The sequence below is a fragment of the Notamacropus eugenii genome, chromosome 6, assembly GCF_028372415.1.
Source record: "Notamacropus eugenii isolate mMacEug1 chromosome 6, mMacEug1.pri_v2, whole genome shotgun sequence".
Classification (NCBI taxonomy): domain Eukaryota; kingdom Metazoa; phylum Chordata; class Mammalia; order Diprotodontia; family Macropodidae; genus Notamacropus; species Notamacropus eugenii.
In genome coordinates this window covers 320,297,853-320,318,965 of record NC_092877.1, presented here as the reverse complement: position 1 = coordinate 320,318,965, position 21,113 = coordinate 320,297,853, and the positions used below count along the sequence as shown (strand labels likewise).

The 21,113-nt window shown below is 38.4% G+C and overlaps 1 protein-coding gene across 3 annotated transcripts in view; it reads left to right on the top strand.

The window, feature by feature from the left end:
* The window catches only part of EPHA4 (EPH receptor A4), a 166,044-nt gene that overhangs the window by 122,337 nt on the left and 22,594 nt on the right, over window positions 1-21,113 (top strand). For 2 of the 3 annotated variants that reach the window (XM_072617934.1, XM_072617932.1), the window contains exons 6-13: window positions 2,102-2,226; window positions 3,220-3,379; window positions 5,381-5,492; window positions 13,623-13,681; window positions 16,034-16,147; window positions 16,335-16,520; window positions 20,426-20,487; window positions 20,872-21,081. In XM_072617934.1, coding sequence (XP_072474035.1) covers window positions 2,102-2,226; window positions 3,220-3,379; window positions 5,381-5,492; window positions 13,623-13,681; window positions 16,034-16,147; window positions 16,335-16,520; window positions 20,426-20,487; window positions 20,872-21,081 — 1,028 coding nt within the window. The remainder of the gene's footprint in view (window positions 1-2,101; window positions 2,227-3,219; window positions 3,380-5,380; window positions 5,493-13,622; window positions 13,682-16,033; window positions 16,148-16,334; window positions 16,521-20,425; window positions 20,488-20,871; window positions 21,082-21,113) is intronic. The other variant, XM_072617933.1, reaches the window with a different exon arrangement.

Sequence of the window (21,113 nt, the reverse complement as noted above, 5' to 3'; positions counted from 1 at the left end):
AGTCTCACTTTTTCATAGAATGAGGACAATACTAATGCTGATGTCAGAGGGTTGTTGTGAGGGTCAAAGAAAGCTTCCAATGTTGCATAAACATAGGCCAGTGCTGTTGACTGAGGTTGAAAGAAGGAAGGGAAAATAGCCAAGGGTATTTCCTACTTTTGTCCAAATACTTGGAAAAGAAACTGAAGAGTTCTGTAATAATTTGGAGGACACTTGGTTTAAAGGGGAGGGGGAAGGGAATTTAAAGAAAGCTAATCTTCACCTTTGAACCAGCCAGTCACAATTCAACTGGACAAATTACAGCTCAGTGCTAAAGTGTACAGAGAACAGTCCACACTTAGAATTTTGGTGTAGAACACCCAGATGACCTCATTCAAAGTGGTGGACACCCTCCCAATTGGACACCATGTTTCTGTATACCTCAAAGTGCTATGAAAATGTCAGGAATGATTACTTATCTGGTTTGGTATTGCTTATCTGAAGGATATTTCTCTCGTGTCATTTAATGAGGATGTTAAGTGTCCTCTCTGATCTCTTGTATATGTTCCCTTAAGAGATCTCATCTACGCGTACATAGCATTGTGGGTAAGGAGGAAGACCCCAATTTTATGTGTATGAGTGTGTGTGTATGTGTGTGTGCATGTGTGTGTATGTGTGTGCGTGTGTGTGTGTGTATGTGTTCAGCTCCAGAGGCATCTCTAACAGAGATGCCAAGCTGTCAAACATTAAATCAAGGAGACTCTCCCTGACGGCTTTGCTTCAGCTGGGACCCCTTTTATTCCCCTGTGGTGTCTGTTGGTTGTTTTCATTCCCATCGGGAGAGCTGTCAGATACGGTCAAGCAGATTTGAAGCTTTTTTTTTTGTCATTCCATTTCCATTTTGGGTGACAATTGTATTTATCTGCCTTACCTTGTATTTAGAAGTTACCAGTGGGGCAGGGGGAGGAGGGGCTGATGCAATTACATTGTATTGGCTCCATTTTTCAGTTGGCTTTCAATTTGTCTGTAACATCCCATACATTTCTACAGTTTAAGAGGCAAAAATAAATAAATAAATGAAAGGAAAGAAAATACATTCAATTTAGGAAGACCTCTAATCTCTGCTTCTACAGGACAGCTTTGTTAGATAAGATTAAAAATTTCATGAATGTGCCCTTTTATCCCAGGAGACCCCACATTTGTACCAATGATTGTCAGCCATGGCAGAGCTTGATAACAGCTGGCTAGAGATTTGACCACACAGTAGCAACGCAACAGAAATTGGGCCGGCTGGCTCATAAATCTGGAGCAATCCATTTCCTCAGTAGAGTACTGAATCTGTTCTTGTATGGGTCAAGGAAAGGAGGCATTGTCCTCTTGCCAACTTCTCTACCCAATCCCCCCCCCCCCAAAAAAAAAGAAAACACTGAGAAACTGCTAGAAAATGCCATCTATGACCAGAGAAACTAATTATTGAATTGTTTGTATTCTTTCCTGATTTTACTTAGTGCAAACTGTTAAGAGTGCTGCGTTTGACATTTTAACTGGGATTGTTAAATTACACAAACTGTGTATACTACAGAATCGTGTTTCCCTTTCCAGAAAATTGGACATATGAATTCTCTTCCCCATGATCCCATACCCTTAAGAGAGCTATGGATTTTCTTTTCTTTCTTCTTTTTTTTTAATGAAGTTTAAGACCAATAAAATGCCACCCATTACTATTTGAGAAGAAGGATGATCTAGTTTTATAGAGCTAAAAGAAGTTCTTCTAAAAGCTTTTGTGTTTTGCAAAAGGTCAGAAATAAGTCAGCATTCTATAACTTTGACCTTTTACGAGGGATTGACTATAGGCACTGTGTAACATCATGGCACTTTGGACCACCAAGCTCTGATTTCGGGGATCCTCTTTAGACTAAAGACCAGGAAACTAAAATGCTTGTGAATTTTTTAAAAATGAGAATATTTTTGTAAAGTTGAATGGGGTAAGGGAGTAGGGGTGAAGATGGTCTGCAGGTGTAAAAAGAAAATAAAGGAAAAAATTGACTCATTATGATCATTAATATTTAGAAAAATTGTAAAAATAAACTTTTTGCCTGTCTCTTTTAAATGTTTCTGGCAGCTCCATCTTCCATCGCCTTGATCCAGGCTAAAGAAATAACGAGATATAGTGTTGCCTTGGCTTGGCTGGAACCTGATCGACCAAATGGAGTCATCTTAGAGTATGAAGTCAAATATTATGAGAAGGTATGATTTAAAAAGAGGAAGTCATATTTTCTTTCGAATTAAGAGTAAGACCAGCCCTAGATACTTGCATATTTTCAAGGCTGAATATATTTGGCTTCCTAATAATCATTGTTGGTTATGAACTTCTTATGCTCAAATAGAGACTCTGAATAATAAGAATGATAAAATGCCTCTTGGCATAACTGTACATTTTGTTCTAAGGATGGAGTGAGGGGTATTTACCATGTAAATCAGCATCACTTAAGAAGTTCAAGATACTAGCCCAGACAGTAATGTAAGAGAGAGACATATAAGACAGTAATAATAGTAACATCTGTTTAAGTGCATAGCTTCTGTTCAGTATGATGGTATGAGTTTGATGGCTTTTAATAGAAAATAGGGGAGGGAAAATTACATTCTTCAGCCTAAGTTATAGAAAGACAATTTTTTTTTTTTTTTACAAATAACTTGTCTCTCTTCAAGAAAAGAACTATGAAAAGAGCTATTTGCATGCAAGGTTGTCTAGAAAATGAACAATTACCTTCTCTTTCTCTTTTTTAAAAAAAGATAATCGCTTATTTGCAGCCTATTAAAAGCAGAAAAGGACAGAAGATTTTTATTCAAACTAGATTACAACATTTTTTTTGACATTTCCTAGCCAGAAAATACAAAGAAGACTTTGACAGGGTCCTTCATGTACTTATTTCTGTCGTCTACTGTTGAGGGGGGAAGCCTACCCGTTTTCATTAAGTGTTATTGTCAAAAGAGATTATAATCAAAGATCTGGATGTTTACCTGGAGTTTCCAGCGTTCTGTGTCAAAAGTGATCACTGATACCTAACTATCCCATGTCTTTTCTGTTTGGTTGAGAGCCAAGAAGAAAAAAATAGCATTTAGAAAAGTGAAGTGTGTTTGGAACTTAAAAAAAAAACACATATATTGTCAATCTCTATGCCAGTTTTCTTTTCCTTTTAATCAGCTTCTCCTTTTCTTCAACTATGCCTTCTCTTGTAGGATCAGAATGAACGCAGTTATAGGATTGTGAGGACAGCTTCCAGGAATACTGACATCAAAGGCCTGAATCCCCTGACTTCCTATGTATTCCACGTGAGAGCCCGAACAGCAGCAGGTTATGGAGACTTCAGTGAGCCCTTTGAGGTCACAACTAACACAGGTAAGAGGAGCAAAGGCCTGACCAGGAGCAGAATCCTTCTGAGACTTTCATTGCAGTGATAAAAATATTAGTGACAATAATAAGAACCGTAGCTGATGTTTATGAGATCCATTCAAGTCTGCAAAACACTTTTCTCTACTTATGAAGTACAGATTAAGTCCTAGTAATGATAATACATTATACCTTGATAAACTCACATTTATAAACACTTTAAGGTCAGTAAAAGGCTTTACAAGGATTATTTCATTTAAGCATTGAACTCAACATCAATCAAGTCCCTCTGCAAACACTCATCCAGGGATTTGTTTTGTTGCATATTGCTTTAAATAAGTGACTGTGACTTGAAAATCTTGTTATTCACAAATCCTCTGTTAAAGGTGTTTGTTTCCAGCCTTATCTTATACTATTCCATTTCAGCTGTATCATACCTTACTTGGCCATCTGGACTGCTCACTGTCTTTTGTACTTCATTGTCTCCTAGAAATTCCTCACTGTTTTCTGACACTCCTAGAATGTTCTCCTAATGCTTCCCTGCCTCTCCCCCACCTCCACCCCTGCCCAGTCCACTTTGAATTCTTATCTGTTCTTTAAAGCCCAACAATAATGTCACCTCTTCCAAGAAGCCTTCTATGATGAGATGATAAGTACCTAACCCTATCTTGATCCTCAAAAAAACCCTTTTCTTGTACCTTTTTATGTATTTGTGGTGCATTATTTTGTATTAGTTATTTATCTCTTTGTCATCTCTTCATACTATACTGTAGCTTTCTTTAGGGTGGGACCATGGATTGACCATGGATTTTCTTGATAGCTAGCAAGGGTTGGTAAGATGAAATGAGAGTTCTTAAGGATAGGCACCCATGAGAGTGTTTATGGGTATCAAAGGAGTCAGTAGACAGGGAGAGATGGAAAGTAAGAGAGTAGTACAATGGTTGGGGGTGGATCTTCTGGAGAAGCTAAGAGAGGAGGATCATGGATACCTTTGGAGAGGTTGACCTTGTTTTTGTTGATTGGTGCCATTTACCCACAGTTTATAAAAGAAAGTATCACAAGAGAAATGCCTAGGCAAATCTGGACTATGAAGTCAGAGGAAGAGGAAGTCTACTGATTAGGGAAGGCTCCTTTTGTAGGAGGTAGTATTCAGATTTCTTGTGGGCAGGGAGTATTTTGTCCTTTGAACCTGAGAGCCTGACTTTGTTCCTTGTACACACTTGATGAGTATTTATTGAATCCACTGAGATATTGGCAAGTATGGAAGTCATCATGGAGCATTCAGTCACATGGTCATAGAGCTAGATCAAGATCACAGAGACTATCTAGTCCAATCCCCTTGGTTTCCAGAGGAGCAAACTGAGGCCAAAGGAGATCAAAGCTCAAGGTCACACAGGTAGTAAATGGCGGAGCCCAGATTTGAACTCAGATTCTCTTTCTCCAGAATCTTTTCATTGATCATGTGCAGGTTCTTTTGCTTTCAGCAAAAAAAAAAAAAAAAAAGATGGGCAACAATGCACTAGGTGATGATAAAACCTTTTTGATTCCAGATTCATTGGTTTAAGGGGTCATTTAATCCAGATGAAGAGTTTTAAGGTGAGGAAATTAAGGTTCAGAGGGGAAGTGACTTACTCAAAGCCTCACGGGGCAATGTCTTTTTCCAGATTTAGATCAATAGTCTCTTCTGCCACTTGGCCTCTTATTATGTCTTTCCCCTGAGGCATGAGTTGGATCAGGCTATCTTTCTTAGCAAGATAGAGTTCTTCTCTAGGCCTTCTGAATAGGTTGCTATCTCATTAAAGCTTCTAGTAAGGAGGTATTGCAGAAATGCTTAATGAAGGACTAAGAGAAGCGAGGACAGCTTCCCCAGATCTGGGCTAAGAGGAAGATTCTAAACAGAAAGTGTTGTGGAGAGAAAGGCCTTCTTGTCCCATTAGGGACAATTGTCCCCTCACTCTCACTGAAGACATGTCATATTTTAGGGCAAACTGTCTTATTTTCTTTTTCCAGTGCCTTCCAGAATCATTGGAGATGGGACAAACTCCACAGTCCTCTTGGTGTCTGTTTCTGGCAGTGTGGTGCTGGTGGTCATTCTGATAGCAGCCTTTGTCATCAGCCGGAGGTAAGGATTTAAGCCTCAAGCCTGGGGCCCCTCCTCCTACTTTAGAAGGGAACCTTTTGTCTCCTCCACACAAAGCTACATTCTTGGATTAGCATCATAAAAGGACATTTGCATTACAAGCTCCCTCCCTTGTCCCTTTGATCTTCAGATGCTGGGGCCTCTGCCCTCCAAAGGCTGTGGTCAGACTCCTAGCAGCCCTTCAGGAAAAACGAATGACAATAACAGTAACAAAAGGTTACCTTGCTTAGTGAAGTTATATAGTGGATGATGAATTTAACGGGTTATGCGTATCTCCTGCTATGTGACCAAAAGGAAGAAATGAAAATCTATCAATAATTAATCAAGAAACATTTGTTAATAGCTTCCCCTGTGCCAGGCACTATACTAACCTACAAAATAAACAAACAAATAGAGATATCTTTTGTTTATAGACAGCTCTTTAAAATTTGCAAAATCCATTGTTATCTCTTTTGAGACTCAGGACAACTCTAAAAGGAACAAGTGACATTAGCCCCATTTTATAGGTGTGGAATCTTCAACTCAGAGAAGAGAAAGTGACTTTCTTGTGGTTGCACACCATTTTAAGAAATATCATTTTAGAGAGTTCTGCTTAGTGAATTTTATCTTGTCCCATTGCCTAGAACAGTGGTATTTATTGAATATGTTCTTGAATGAGTGAATGAGGGTATCAGGGCAGTCTCCCAAGGGCTGGGTCAGAATTCCATGCTGCTGCCTGCATCTAGGCATATTCTGTTTTTACTGAATTCTGTAACATTGGCTTAATTCAGTCATGTGATGATAGTGGCAATGACTATTACTGAATTTTCTTAGAAGGCTTTAATATTTGCAAAGAACTTTACATCCATTAATGTATTGGCTTAAAGGGTAGCTAGGTGGCCAAGTGGATAGGACATAACAAATTGACTGGGTTAAGAAAGTTTTCCTTATTCTCTCTGCAAATATCTGCATTAAGGGTAATTCTCTTTAGTGAGGAGTATATAATAAGATGTGCCTGAAAAGCAGCCTGCCGTGGTGGACCAAGCACTGGGTTTAGAGTCGAAGGACCTGAATTTAAGTTCTGACTTGGCTATTTACCGGGTCATGACTTTGGGCTACTCATTTAGCCTTACTTTGCCATGTTTCTGTATCTGTAAAATGGGAATAAGTCCACCTACTTGATTAATAATTGTTTATTGACTGATGATTGATTATCATGAACAAAGTAACATACAAATATGAAAGATAATGATTCCATGTGAATCTTGATTCTGCTTTACTACCTCTGTGACTTGGCCTGTCTGAATCACAGGTTTTTCATCTGTAAAATGAGGGATTTATACTACATTACCTTGAAAGTTCCCACTGGCCTCTCTCGAGTTCTGTAAAGCTAGGATTAAAATCCCTACCAAAAAAGGAATGCTATTTCACTATAGACATTGATCAGTCCCTTAAAACATTTCTCCTAGAAGAGACATCTGAACATACCTTGTAAATGTTAGTTTACTGAGGCAGGGAATTTGGAAGCCTAGTTTATTTCTCATGGCATTTCTTCCTGAGAAGGCTCAAGGTGACTCTGACAGCTCAGATTTCAAGTGAAAAGAAAACATTATAATGTCTCAGTGCGGGGTAAGAAAATAATCTCATGAAAAGTAAGTCTGACATCTTACCTTTTATTAAGGGTGAGTGACTGTCCCTTTGCAAAAGCAAATAGCCACCGGTATTATCTAGCTCCTCTCTTAAGATCGTTCCAACTTTGCTCTTGATTTCTTTTAATTTTTTTAAATTTTTAAGTGGTCTTTAAAAAAGCAGTGAAATCTATATAATTATAAATAACTCATCCTGCGTTGTAATAGTTTCTTTCTGAGGCTTGGCCTCTAGCTCAGGAGCTGGTCCAAAGAAAGGAAATCTGAACATATGAAAATGTAATGTAGAGAGACAGGTTTATTAAAAGCCATGGCTACAGAAAATAGCATCGTCAAGCTCAATGACTTAATTTCCTTTCCAATTTTATTGATCACTTTATTATTTAGGGCAGGATTGATGGCTGAATGCATCGGATTTCTAATTATGAGTCGCCACCTTGGAGAATTGAGCCTGCTGAGTTCCCAGAGATGATTCCTGTCCCATCTCCTTCATAAAAGAAAAAAAAAAAATGTCACTTCCCAAGGCTGATAAACACTGCTTGGTGATTGGCCCTCAATGGATCACTTTTTAGAAAATGAAATGTCAACCCCTTGCCCTCATATTGATTCTTCTTTAGTATTGGCTGTAAAGCTGTCAAAGGAAAGGCTGCCTGGAGCCAGGTAGTTGACAGGCTCACTGTGGCTACTGCACACTCAGGCAATTCTTCTCCCCACTCTGACTGTCTATTTCTTTATCTCAGGTTGGTAGGTAAAGAGGAGACAGGGACCAGGGACAAAAGTCTAGCCTCGGCTTTTAGGGAGAGTAAAAATGAAAGGTGGTAAAGAGATGAGGAGAACTTTGGGGATCCTCCCCTTGGATGACAAGCCAGAGTTTGGCAGAGGCTCCTGGAAAGCAACAGATGAAACAGAGCCAGGGAAACTAGGATGGCCTCCTCTGCTGATTGCCCCAATTCTTCTAAGTGTTCTGCTTCTTAGAAGTGGGTTTGTAGAGCTGGAAGCCACTCTGGAGTCCAGCCCTCTCACTTTATCAATGAGGACACTGAAGCTGAAAAGGAAAAGTACCCAAGGTTACAAACTGATAAATGGCACAGCCAGAAATTGAATCCAGGTCTTCTGACTCCAAATCCAGTGCTTGATCCACCACAGCAGGCTGCTTTTTGGGTATATCTTCTTATATAAGAAAAAAATCTAGTCTAACCCACACCTAAATGAGAATCCCCTTTACTACAGCATCATCACCATTGTTAACAGCAGCAGCATCTCAGAGCTGACACAGTACCTCTTCAATACTTACAATATACTTTACAATGTACTTTTTCTCATTTGAGCCTTAATACAATTTCATGAAGCCAGCTGGATGATGCAATGAATAGAGGGCCAAGCCCAAAGTCACAAAGACTCATCTTGCTGAGTTCAAATCTGGCCTCAGACACTTCCTAGCTGTGTGACCCTAGGCAAGTCACTTCACCCTGTTTGCCTCAGTTTCCTCATCTGTAAAATGAGCTGGAGAAGAAAATGGCAAACTGTTCCAGGATCTTTGCCAAGAAAACCCCAAATGGTGTCACAGAGAGTCATACACAACTGAAATGACTCAACAACGACAAAATATCCTCACCCAATTAAGAAATGTCATAAGGCAGGATTTCGATCTATGTCTTCTTGGCATTAAGTACATAGCCCATCAATCTACCACTTGAGAGATGGACAGCCTGGCTTTTGTTTCAAAGAATTCTTATATGAGAGGGAAACCAACGCTGCCCTAGGTGACCTATTCTCTTTTTTTGACCCCTCTGATGGTTAGGATATTTCTTCCTTACTTCTGGGCTAACTCTACATCTTTACAACCACTACCCTTTTCTCCTAGCTGTGTCTTAAGGGACCAAGAAGAACACTTCTAGTTGCTTTATCGTTTATAGAACCAGACGTGTGTCTCTCCAACAACTATTGTGTTCTCTTTTCTCTGGGCTAAACATCCCCAGTTCCTCCATCTGGTAGTTAGTCTGCATGATCTCTAGGCCCAGTACAGTAGAAACCCAAACTAGAGCTTAATGTATGCTTGTGGATTGATTGATGGATTGGTCCTAGTTACTGTATACTGTTTTTGGACTCAGAGGATATGGGTTCAAACCTCAGTTCTGGTATTTACTTGACAAAGTCCCTTAATCTCTCTCGACCTCAGTTTCTTTATCTGTAAAATGGGAGACACTGTAATGCTAGAAGCCTTCTAGGGTTCCTTTTCATTCTCAATCTACAATCATCTCTGGGTACCATAGTCCTTCCTCAGGATTCTCCTTCTTAAGTTGACATCTTAGCATATTTCGGGGCTCATTGTACATATTTAATAAATGTTTGAAAATTGATTTCTTAAAGCTAATGGCAGGAACAGGTGCTACACCAGGTTTCCCAACTTCTGGTTGAATCTTAAATAGAATTTAAACCTAAGAGTATAACAATTCAACAGTTGTGATAGCAGGCAAAGTTTTGGGGTATTTTGAGGCCGCTCTCTCAAAGTCTCCAAATCTGGGTCTACTTTCCATATGAATTTCTGTACCAGTAAAATGTACAGCCAAGTCAGACTTCAAAAATCTGCCTTCTGCTTTTGTCGAAGGTTAAGTTCCTCCACTAAGGATAAAACAATTCATGGGATGCTGGCCTGTTTCCATTCAGCCCGCTTTTTCCCTGGGTGCTCTGTTTGCCTCTTCCGAAAGATTACGTTTGCAGAAGAATAAATGGTCACTTAAACTGACACTGATGAAGTTGGGTAAACTCATACAATGCAGGAAGGCAGATGGTGCTGCCTGAACATTTCCACCCGACTCTTGACTATTGTATTCCTGTAGTCCAACCACCTCAAAATGAAGGAAACATTGGTGCAAGCCACAGAGACGACCAAAGGATGGCTTTTATGAATTCTCATCGACAATACGGCCGAAGCCTTCGAATGTCCCCTAGGAGCCATTCTGGTTATTTGGCTTTTCTTTTTAATCTCCACTCCAGCTGAATAAATTACCTACCTTTTACGAATTAGTTTTGGAACAGTGGACTACATCAATCAAACTCTTCTCCTACTCATTGAAGTTAGTATCTTAATCAGATAAGGCCTAACTCTGGATTTGTCAATTTGTTTTCCTTTTGTCAGGTTTGGGAACAGTCAAGATGCCAACTAGAAAACACTGGTTGAGAGGGCTGTACTTAGGAACCCATGCTGTTTTCTGAACAAAGCTAAATACTTTTTTTTTTTTTTTTGCAAATATCCCTTAGCCTATAAGAAGGCTTTCATCGCTCTCTCAGGCTCACCTGTAGCTTTCTGTCTTCTTGGAGTCCTGCGGTTTCTGAAAACTTCTGTGTGCCCTCTTTATTCTTTCTTCTCCCTCCTCCCCCCTTTTAATCAGCACCCTCCAAATCCCTATAATTACCAAATTCAAACTTCCCACAAAGGTTTCCTTCTGTCATTCAGGTGAAGCAGCCTCTGGATGTCAGGTCTTCTTAGGCCTGGGTGTTTCCTAATGGCCCACTGACTGAATAATGAGCTTCCTAGGGGTTTTGTTTCCTGGACAATAACTGACCATAGTGTTCTTCTACCCTGAACCAAAGAGAAAAGGTCAACAGGTGACAAAGCTAGAATTGGAAGCAGGGCATTTTTGTTTTTAAAGGTATTATTAAAAGCTGATAAGCTACAATTAGTGTTTGAACAATAATCTTTGTGTCTTCTTTTTGCTTCTTGCTGTTTAACAAGACCTTACCCTGTTCCCCTCACCCCAAAGTCAGAACTAAAGATGTTATTAATAATAAAAAAGTTTACCAGTAACTCCAACCTGTTTATATTAATTTCCCTGTTCATATTTAAATATCCATTCAACTAATTTTACGAGGGGGTCAGGGGTGGAACTTCAAATTAAATAGTATTTTAATTTATTATCTTATTTTGTGTTTTATTTATTATTATGTTGCAAATTTACTATTATGTTGCAATTCTTGCCTTGTATACTTTGGGAAACATGCTTGATGCAGGGATGGCATTATTACCATCCTTTAACTACTGCTGCAGTTAAAAGACTGGCATTTCCTTACTAGACTTTGATTTTTGGAACTAGATAAGTGTGATACCTGACTAAGTTAATGAACAGAAAGTCAAAATTAGGTACAAAAACAATCCCTCCTGAGCTTTTACTTTTTGATGGAAAGCAGTTTGTCAGTGTTTTAGACTAGAGTGTATTTAAAGATATTCTTGTAATTTCAGGTAATGGTTTTAGGCATTCCAATAACATGAAAATCATATAGGCACTCATGGTCATATGCGGCTCTCTACATACAGCCACATGTTTGTTGACATGTTAGCTCAATTTGAACCTGCTCTAGGTTCTATGTTTCAGAGTACATCAGGCTATTTAATTTCATCGATGAATTAATGAATTTTAAGAACCTGTGAATCCAATTGCAGTGGCCTATGCCTAGAAAGTATAGCAATGTGATATTTGCAGAACATTAGTGTCGGAAGTAACCTTGGAGATTATCTGGCTTAAATATATCTCTTTTCAAATAAAACCCAGAAAGCTAAAGTCAGTTATTCAAGGTCACATGGTAAACTAGGAAGCTGAGAAAAATGAAAGACCAAGTGGAATTGACTTCAGGAGACTTAGATTCTGGTCCCAGCTTTATTATTATCTAGCTAATGGGTGATTTATTTCACCTTTCTAGTCATCAGTTTCTTCACTAAAATAAAAAAGGGATTTGTTTTCCCTAAAAATGGATATAATACAGGTCTGGATATTCAAAGAGTTACTTTTTTTTTTTTAAATTTGAAGCAGAGATATATACGCTGAAACATCAGAGAAGAGAACTTTGTGAGTTTATGACTCAAACTAATAAAATATGTTGGCCTATGGATTGAAAATCAGAGGAAATTCTGTTTAAATTATTCTGGAGTCTTAGGTTTAATCATCCATATTTTCTTAATCATTATTGATAATGTAACCTATAGGGTTCTTTCCCTCCCAATCATGATGACTTCCCACTTTCAACACTGCCACCTGGCTAATTTATAGTCTGGGTATTTTGTAGAATCCTCATATGAGCACTCACTAATATGTTTTACTTTTTTCCAGTCAGCCAAATGACAAACAGTTCATAACAAAGGCATTTTATTTTAACTCAATAACAAAGTAAATAAAGTGATCATATATCTGTTTTATAAATGTTGAGCTTAATCTCTCATAAATACCTACTGATTCAGTGTGCAGTGAATGTCAAAAGGAGTGAACATGTGGCCAACCTACCTTCATAAAGGGGTGGATACACAAGGAGCACGTGATCATTACATAAACATGGAGGAACAATTCATGTGTACAGTACAGTTAAGCTCTAGATGTTTTCTATTGATGTACTTTAGCTCATATACTCCCCTCACAGCCATGTGCAATTCAGTCTTTCTTCTACTGGAAATGTTGTGATTAGTAAGCCTTTCACTTGAAAGGATGCATACCTTAGTTATTTTTCCCTTGCCCAGGCTGTACCATGGCCTAAGTAGAAATCAGATTTGTCTTTTAAAGTTTTCTTAAAACTGTCCTATTAACTGTTTCTCTTTTTCTGATTTTTTTTTTCTGTTGAAATGTATTCTTTTTAAACTGAACTGACCTCTGCTACATCCTCAAGGAAGCAAGTTCACCTATCACTTAACTTGTGGTCAAAAAACCATTTTACATTTTAGAATTTATCACATCCTTTGAATGAGGGTAAATATCCCCTGGGCTCTATTTCCTCAAATAGAAAGAAAAGTGTTTACCTGACACTGTGGTAAGAAAGACAGCTAATCTCATCCCAGTAGTCTTTTTTATTATATGCAAAATAGCAGTAGGTTTTCTGGGAAAAGAATTCTGGAAAACTCTTCATCTCTATTTTCCAACCTGGTTTCCATCTTTGATGTATAGTAACAGCACTTATAATAAATGAGTGGAATAATAAAAAAATTAAATATTTATTATATGCTAGTCATCGTGCCAAATGCTGAGGTTACAAATACAAAAAAAAAAAAGGACAATCTTTGCCCTTGTTTGCTTACATGTGATATGGGAAGACAGCTCATATAAGGGAGTGTCCAGGGACCAGTGTTTTAGGCTTGGAAATGACAGAGATGGTGAATAGAGCTATAGGGAAATTGATTGACATGTCCTTTCCAGAAATAGTAAGGTTGATTTGATTATGGTTCCCAGAGCTAAAGGGAAAGATGCTCAGTGACATGGCATGAGCATTGCCACAGAGACACAGAATCCTGTGTCTGGGTCCTAACTATAACATGATAAAGCAAGAGTTCACTGTTTTGAGTGTTAATGGTATTATCACCTGACTCCCATTTTAAGCTTCATTTGGTAATAAGTGGCTTGGTTCATTCACACTGTTAGCCTATCTTTAGGCAAGATATTGATTTCAAATTCTAATAGACTGGGATTTTTTAAAAAATTGATTTTGTTTGGTTCTTTTTCCCCAACAGACGGAGTAAATACAGTAAGGCGAAGCAGGAAGCAGATGAAGAGAAACATTTGAATCAAGGTAAAATAAAGAAAGAAAAAATCTTCGAGGTTGAGTTTTTTGATCTCTTCTAGGAAGCTCATATCATGTCCTTATGTTTAGGAAATGTAAATGGTCTTCATCTGGAGAGACCTATTTTGTGTTTTCCTTTCATGCAACCACTCAAAGTAATTCACTTCAAGTGAATCAAATCATAAGAGCTACATGAGATTTCTTCTTTTTTTTCAAGGGATAAAAGGTTTGGAGAGCAGGAAATTCCTTAATTCCTCTCCTCATTACCTCCGTCCCCCTTTTTGCTTTCCAGCCTGAAAGGGTATCATACTTGTTGACGCCTCTTTTCAGCTGGTGGTAAGACATTATTACTTTATTCATGTAGGTGCTGTCTTGGGTGAGACAGATCACAACTCCTTCAAGCTTTAGTTGGGGGATTATCTCTAAAGAACAAGTACAACAAAAATCATCACCTGACCTTGAACTTATTGGAGACCAGCTTCTCCAAACTACAGACGGCTGATACTCAGACACATAGTCTGTCTAAGCCTGTGCAGGATATCTTTCAGTCTTATTAGAATTTTCTAGATCTTGGGGTCCACTGGTGCAGCTTTGAAGAATTAAAGTCACCTCTCTGCCACAATGAGATAATTGATATTCAGTTTAAAGAGAAAGATATTATCACCGTCAATTCATTTTTGTGGAGAATCAGTTATAAAAAATGTCAATGGGATATAGCACAAAGATTTTCAGTGAAGTCCTTACCCCATCCCTCACCATGGCATGGATAGAATTCTGGACTTTCATGGGTTATTTCAAGGAATATTTGAAAAGGTCCTATCAACTTGGAAAGGCTTTGAGTAAGGGACTTGGTATGAAACACAATATATATCTATTTTCAGAGGGTCAATCTAGTTCATTTCAGAGAAGCTAACTACCCAGTTGGCTACAGGTTGATGACTCTTCTTTTTCTCCTCCTCCTCCTCCTCCTCCTTCTCCTCTTCCTTCTTCCCCTTCTCCTTATTCTCCTTATTCTCCTTTTCCTCCTACTTCTTCTCCTTCTTATTCCTCTTCTTCTCTTCCTTTTCCTTCTCCTTCTCCTCCTCCTCCTTCTTCTTCTTCCTCTTCCTTATCCTTCTTGTCCTTCTTGTTCTTTCAGGGCAAATCTTGAAAATGATCTACTTAGTTCTAATGGGATTGTGAGTTCAGTTAGTGAATGTCCCACAACCAATGACATGACAGATCATTGAAGTATAAAACATAGTATACTCCTGTTTGAAGATATAAAACAAAAACAACTAATTTTCCAAAGAAGAAATCCTGGACAAACAATGGAGTCAGGATGATATAGAAGTCTGGAATTTTCAAAGTTTATTAAATCATTTTAAGAAATCTATTTTATCTACAAATAAGTAATTTCATAGTCTTGAATGAATGGTCAACTCAGTAATAAAAGGTTGTCATAAATATGGAGAACTGAGAAAAACACAAACTTAAGTTGTCCTATTTATTTGAAGATAGGAACTGGGCCAGGTGGAGTGACTCTGGGGTGTCCAGAGAATGGGCAGAGCCTCAAGGAAAGGGAGGGGCTAACAAGAGGTCAATGAGGGCTGGTAGACTGGCAGAAGCATCTTAGAGAATTATTGACTCTAATGGCTATCCTACCTTCTTTCTTCCTCTTTTCTCTTGTCCCTACCAATCATTCTATCAAAATCCTTGCCCAGGGTTTTAACTAAGAATCCTGGACAGTGTGGGGGTTAATAACACAGAACATGGTGGAAAGAGTCTAGAATTGCAGGTACAAGAGAGTGGGGGAAGAAGGGTAATTTCAAACAACCAGGAAGGAAAAGAAGTTTTTGTGGGTAATTGGCCATCCTATTGGATGAGTCATTTTTAGATGACCATTCCTATGTCAGAATCCTGTGTCAATTGCGAACCATCTTTCAGTGACCTAAACAATTGGCAAGTTAAAAAAAAAAAAACACCTCTCCATAAAAGCTCTCTTTTCTTCCATTTAATCTGTTCTGTATAATATATTTAATATATTATTCCATTTAACATATTCTGCATAAATGTTGTCCTCTTCATTCTTGTATTCCTAAAAGGCAGTAGGCAGTAGAATTTCAGTCTTCAATACAAAGGCCCTCCTTTAAGAAATAACAAATTTTTATCCCTAGCTAGACAAGAGCAGGACAGAAATCTAAACATTTTTATATATTGTGTGCATTGCTCAATGGACTTCAGTTCTTAATTCATAATTTACTTAAGTCTAAACAGTGATATTAGCCATATGTTCTCTTTCTTGCTTAAAAAAAAAAAGCAAGACTTTTCTGATGGGCATGGTCAAAGCCTTAAACTAAGCTGCCATGTTTTTGCTTTTAGGTGTAAGAACCTATGTTGACCCTTTTACATATGAAGATCCCAACCAAGCTGTTCGAGAGTTTGCCAAAGAAATTGATGCATCCTGCATTAAGATTGAAAAAGTCATAGGTGTGGGTAAGTACTGGAACTGTTTAACACTCCTATTTTGATAGGAATAATGAATAATATTAGTCTTGTCTGAAAAATAAAATTAGGTATACAGTGGGGAGTTGTGGCAGAAAATTTGATTTGGGGGTGGGGAAGGGGATGTGATCACAAATGAAACCCTAGATCCTAGTGGGTACTTTTTTTTCTCCTAAAGGTGAGTTTGGCGAAGTGTGCAGTGGACGTCTCAAAGTACCTGGGAAGAGAGAGATCTGTGTGGCTATTAAAACTCTGAAAGCTGGGTATACAGATAAGCAGAGGAGGGATTTCCTGAGTGAAGCCAGCATCATGGGACAGTTTGACCACCCAAACATTATCCACTTAGAAGGTGTAGTCACCAAATGTAAGTAGGTCACTCCTTTTCCAAGCCGATCTGGGAATCCCTGGGAAATTAAATCCACATTTTCTTTCTAGGAAAATGACAGATGGAGCAGATCCACTGATTGCTAATAGGAGGAAATCAGTGCAGGACAAGTCATTAATCTTGTTGTCAGCTCTAAATGGGTTTATGGTTTCATCTGATACCCTACCTCAAGGCAGCTTGTGTGTGTGATTTTCAGGAAATTAATACTGCAACTTTTTTTGTATGCGGTGGCATTGTTCAAATATCTGCTAGGCCAAAGTGATTGTCACAGGACAGCCTAGAGCAGATGGTGAGCCAAATAGATTTATACACTTTTTACATAAATACAACAAAATCTTCCCTGCACCTTGTGTTAGAAATTTCAAATCCAGATGCAGCAGGTTGAGTCGAAAGAATCTTTATTATATTTAGAGACTTGTCTACTCTTTCTGATTTATGGCCACTGAAGCTCAGCTCCCATTCCCAGTAACACCTGGTTGAACCTTGCTTTCTTAGTCCATTAGCATTCACTGAGCCTGTGAACTACGCTTCAGTTAAAATATGACAGACCTCAGCAGATGCAGTTTCCAAGCCAAAGCTTAAACACATCTGTAAGGCTGGCTCAGCCCAGCTTATAAAGTGGCATAAAGACAGTTGAAGCGGTTACTGTTTGGAATGGCCCTATTCCAAAGGCAGTGTGTAGCGAATGTGCCCTCACGTCACACTTACAATGAGTTGAGGATCAGAGTGAACCCAGAAGTATGTTTTCAGTGAAACCAGTACTTCTCTTGATGAGAGAGGCACCATGGTCTAGCAGAGAGAGAAAAGCACTGAATTTGGAATGGTGGGAACTTGGCTCAAACCCTCACTCTGCCACTTTTGTGTGACTTTGCCTTGCCCAAGTCACTTGACTTCTCTGGGCCTCAGTTTCCTCATCTGTAAAATGAAAGGGCTGGATGAAATGACCTCTAAAGTCTGTTCCCATGCTAATTCTACAGTCCTAAAATGTGGTTTATATAGGATTTTAAAAAATGATATATGGAATTGGAATGGAATTACTGTAGTTGATAGAAATGAAAAAATATTATGAAAATAAAGCTAATGAGATATACAGAGTGTTTTGTTGGAGGCTGAGGGAGGAGAAATATGCTTCAAGATGTAAAAAAGAGAAGACATGTTATTACTGATTCCCAAAGACATCTTACAAGCTACCTGCTTCTTTCCCTTCCCCCAAATGGAATTCTCAACCAATAGAAGTAACTGAAATGACTGGTATCTATCAAGATCTCAATCAATAAAGATCTAGACAGATCTAGAGTCTTTCCATAAAGCCAATCTTAAAAATCAAGTGAAACGGGCTATGTTGATTACATTTTCTGTCATTGAAAAATTATATATATATATATGTATAATTATTATATACCAGGGATATTTTTAAATGCCAGAAAATATATAAAATATAACATAATATGATATTTCTTATGGTTGAGAATGCAATTAGCGTTGAATATCTCACTTTATTTTTTAAGATAAGTTTTACAGAAAGGATATTTTTCTATGGCCTACAGGGCTGCTCTGAGCCCTTCAGTCCTTTAATTAAAAGATAACATTCTGTTTAAATACTTCTGCAGTTCCATTCTGTAAAAAGAGTCTCTGTTTGGCTTGGGGTATTTTTTTGCCATAGACACTGAATTTCATAGCACCTCAGTAAAAGAGAGAGGTAACAGGGGATCTTTGTATTAAAATCCCACTGTGCCTCTAAAACCCATAGCTATTACAGCTGTAACTGTTATAAATGACTAGATGCATTTGCATAATGCACTTGTCACTGAATTAAAATGATTTAAAATTTACACCAAATGAGGTGGTGGTTGGGAGTGGATGGTGGTATGTGTGGTAGTTGGGAGGGTGAAGAAGGTAAATGGGATTGGCCTCCCCTCCTCCCCCCATTGGATTTCTGTCTGTCTAGCTCCTGATGAAGGAGTCTTCTGTAAGCCCAAATGGACTGTCTTAGAGCTTACCCTTTTGTTAGCATTGCTTCTTATAGGAATACATTTATCTTCATTTTTCTTACAGAGCTTGTAAAGGCTGTGGAGAATGCATGCCTTTAATAAACAAAAATAAAATGTAGCCCAAAAAATATATATGAGGAGGTACCATGGGAGTTGAGCTGGCTGAGTGGGAAGGTGTAGAAGTGAAGAAAGAGTGTGACTCCATTACCAGATGCTAGCTGAACCACTTTTATTATTGATGGCAGGATCGTAAATTCCCTTCGCCACCCCCTCTATCCTGCCTCTTTCTATTTCTCTCTCTTCCCTACCACTCAAGTAGTATCTGAATAATGAAATTATGGGTTAATGCATTGAAAGAAGGGTCCCCACCCTTGTTGGCTGACAAAGTATCTTTTGATAGAGGCAGGTTAATTAAAACTCATTTAGATGTATCTGTCCTGTCAAAAGACCATGGTCAAGGATGCAAGGGGTAAAGGAAACTGGGGAAATAGGCAGTTTGGGTTAGAGGTTCTCATTTATACTGAGGAGTCATAGAAAGGTAAACTTTCCACCCTAATACAGTGAAGTGAGGGAGAAGGGAAGGATGATGTATTTGCTCATCTCTTTGCTGGCCTCCAAGATTCTTCCTCTTTCCTGCCTCTTACAGTTTCTCACATTATGGCATCCATGTCTTATTCTCTAATCTAAAGGTTTCACTTCAGAAATTAAGAGCCCATTCTGGAAATTGCAAGTAGAGTGGGACTTTGGAATGAACAGAAATTTATTGGTGCAGAATAATTGTGGGAGCTTTTCAATGTTGAAGTATTCCAGAGCTATTTTCCCTGACTGATTGTCTAAATGGATACTGATGGTAAATGCAGCAAGCAAATTGTGAACATTTTTGATCTATCAAGCTAGCATTTTACTCTCTTCTAGGGCATCTTTAGTGACCCCATGCTTTTTCCCCCTTTCCCCCAGCCAAAAAAAAATAGGGGGAGGGAAATCTCTACTTCCAGGGAAAAAAATATATATATATCAATGAAAATTACTTATGACAATGCACATTTAAAATCAAATGCAGCTTTCACAGAGATGTAAAATCTTGAGCTCTTTGCTGGAGCTGAGGAGGCTAATAAGCATAACTTTTCTTCAGAACCTTCTTTGCAAAAGGAAAGAAAAGGAAAATAAACAAGCAAAGTCAATGTTGTTTCCTCCGCCCTGCTTAGGAACAATGGGTTTTCTCTGCTGTACTCATCACAATGAAATGAAATGTTGATATTACATTCAACTCCCCTATGGATAAAACATTTCACTGAGTCTTTTCTCTGGTGGTACCTAAAAAAAAAATTAAACAGATGGATAGTTTATAGATATATGGAGGAAAAGAAGAAAAAAGAGGGATGTGCAGAGCCTGATCTAAGAAAAAGAGAAGGAAAAGTTTAAATCATGCATGCTAAGTGTTCAAGAAGTAATAAGGAAAAGAGTCTCCTCATCCACTGACTCTTTAGCATCACACCAGACTCTTGCAGAGATGGGAGAAGAAGGGGGTGAATTTAATTATCCTAATTTTTTTTTCGTGTTTAAACAGATCTGCCCCTTTGTCTTTCCCCTCCCCACTCCCAACTTGAATGAGCAATTATCCATTCATATGGTCCCTGGATACCAGAGGCCACTTTAAAGACCTTGTCAACAAGTCACCCAAAGGGTTAACCTTCCAGATGGAGATTAAACCTACTCGTCCTTTTAATATTTCATTCCCAGCTCCCCACAGCTGAGGCATAAGCTTGGCTTGTTTTAATTAAATTAGATCACATAAGACAGGTGTCTTGGCAGTAAAATCATGCATAGCCCATTTTTATCTCATTAACGGTGGTGTTCATCAAGGAATTATGTTTTTCTTTCTGAAAACTCTAGGTAAACCTGTAATGATCATAACCGAGTACATGGAGAATGGCTCCTTGGATGCATTCCTTAGGGTATGTGACTATTTGATAGTACATTCAAGATTGTTTGCACTTGGTAAATGAATTCACCCCCCATTCTAGGTGTGACTTATATTTGACTATCTTTATTGACTTTGAGTGGGTGGGGGCAGGAGAAGAAAGGAAATACAGGATCAATGATTTTTTAAAGAGCCTATTAAATAATCCATGATTAGTCAGTTCTCTGCTTGATTTATCCCCTTTCAGTGGGTGAATTAGTGTCATTGGTCAGAAAAGCAAAGAAACAATGTGGTGTTTGTTATGTTTTGTGGTAGATAAGGATTATCAAAAATAGCTGGCAATACTTGGCAATAATTCATTTTGGTATAGTGCTAATGAAATGTTCCCCATTCCTTCTCCCTCTCCCTTTCTGGGCAGAAGAATGATGGAAGATTTACAGTGATTCAGTTGGTTGGGATGCTTCGTGGCATTGGTTCTGGGATGAAATACCTCTCTGATATGAGCTATGTACATAGAGATCTAGCTGCTCGGAACATCTTGGTCAATAGCAACTTGGTCTGCAAAGTATCTGACTTTGGTATGTCTCGCGTTCTTGAAGATGATCCTGAAGCAGCTTACACAACCAGGGTAAGTCTGGTACTATTGGTTTTTTGTCTGAA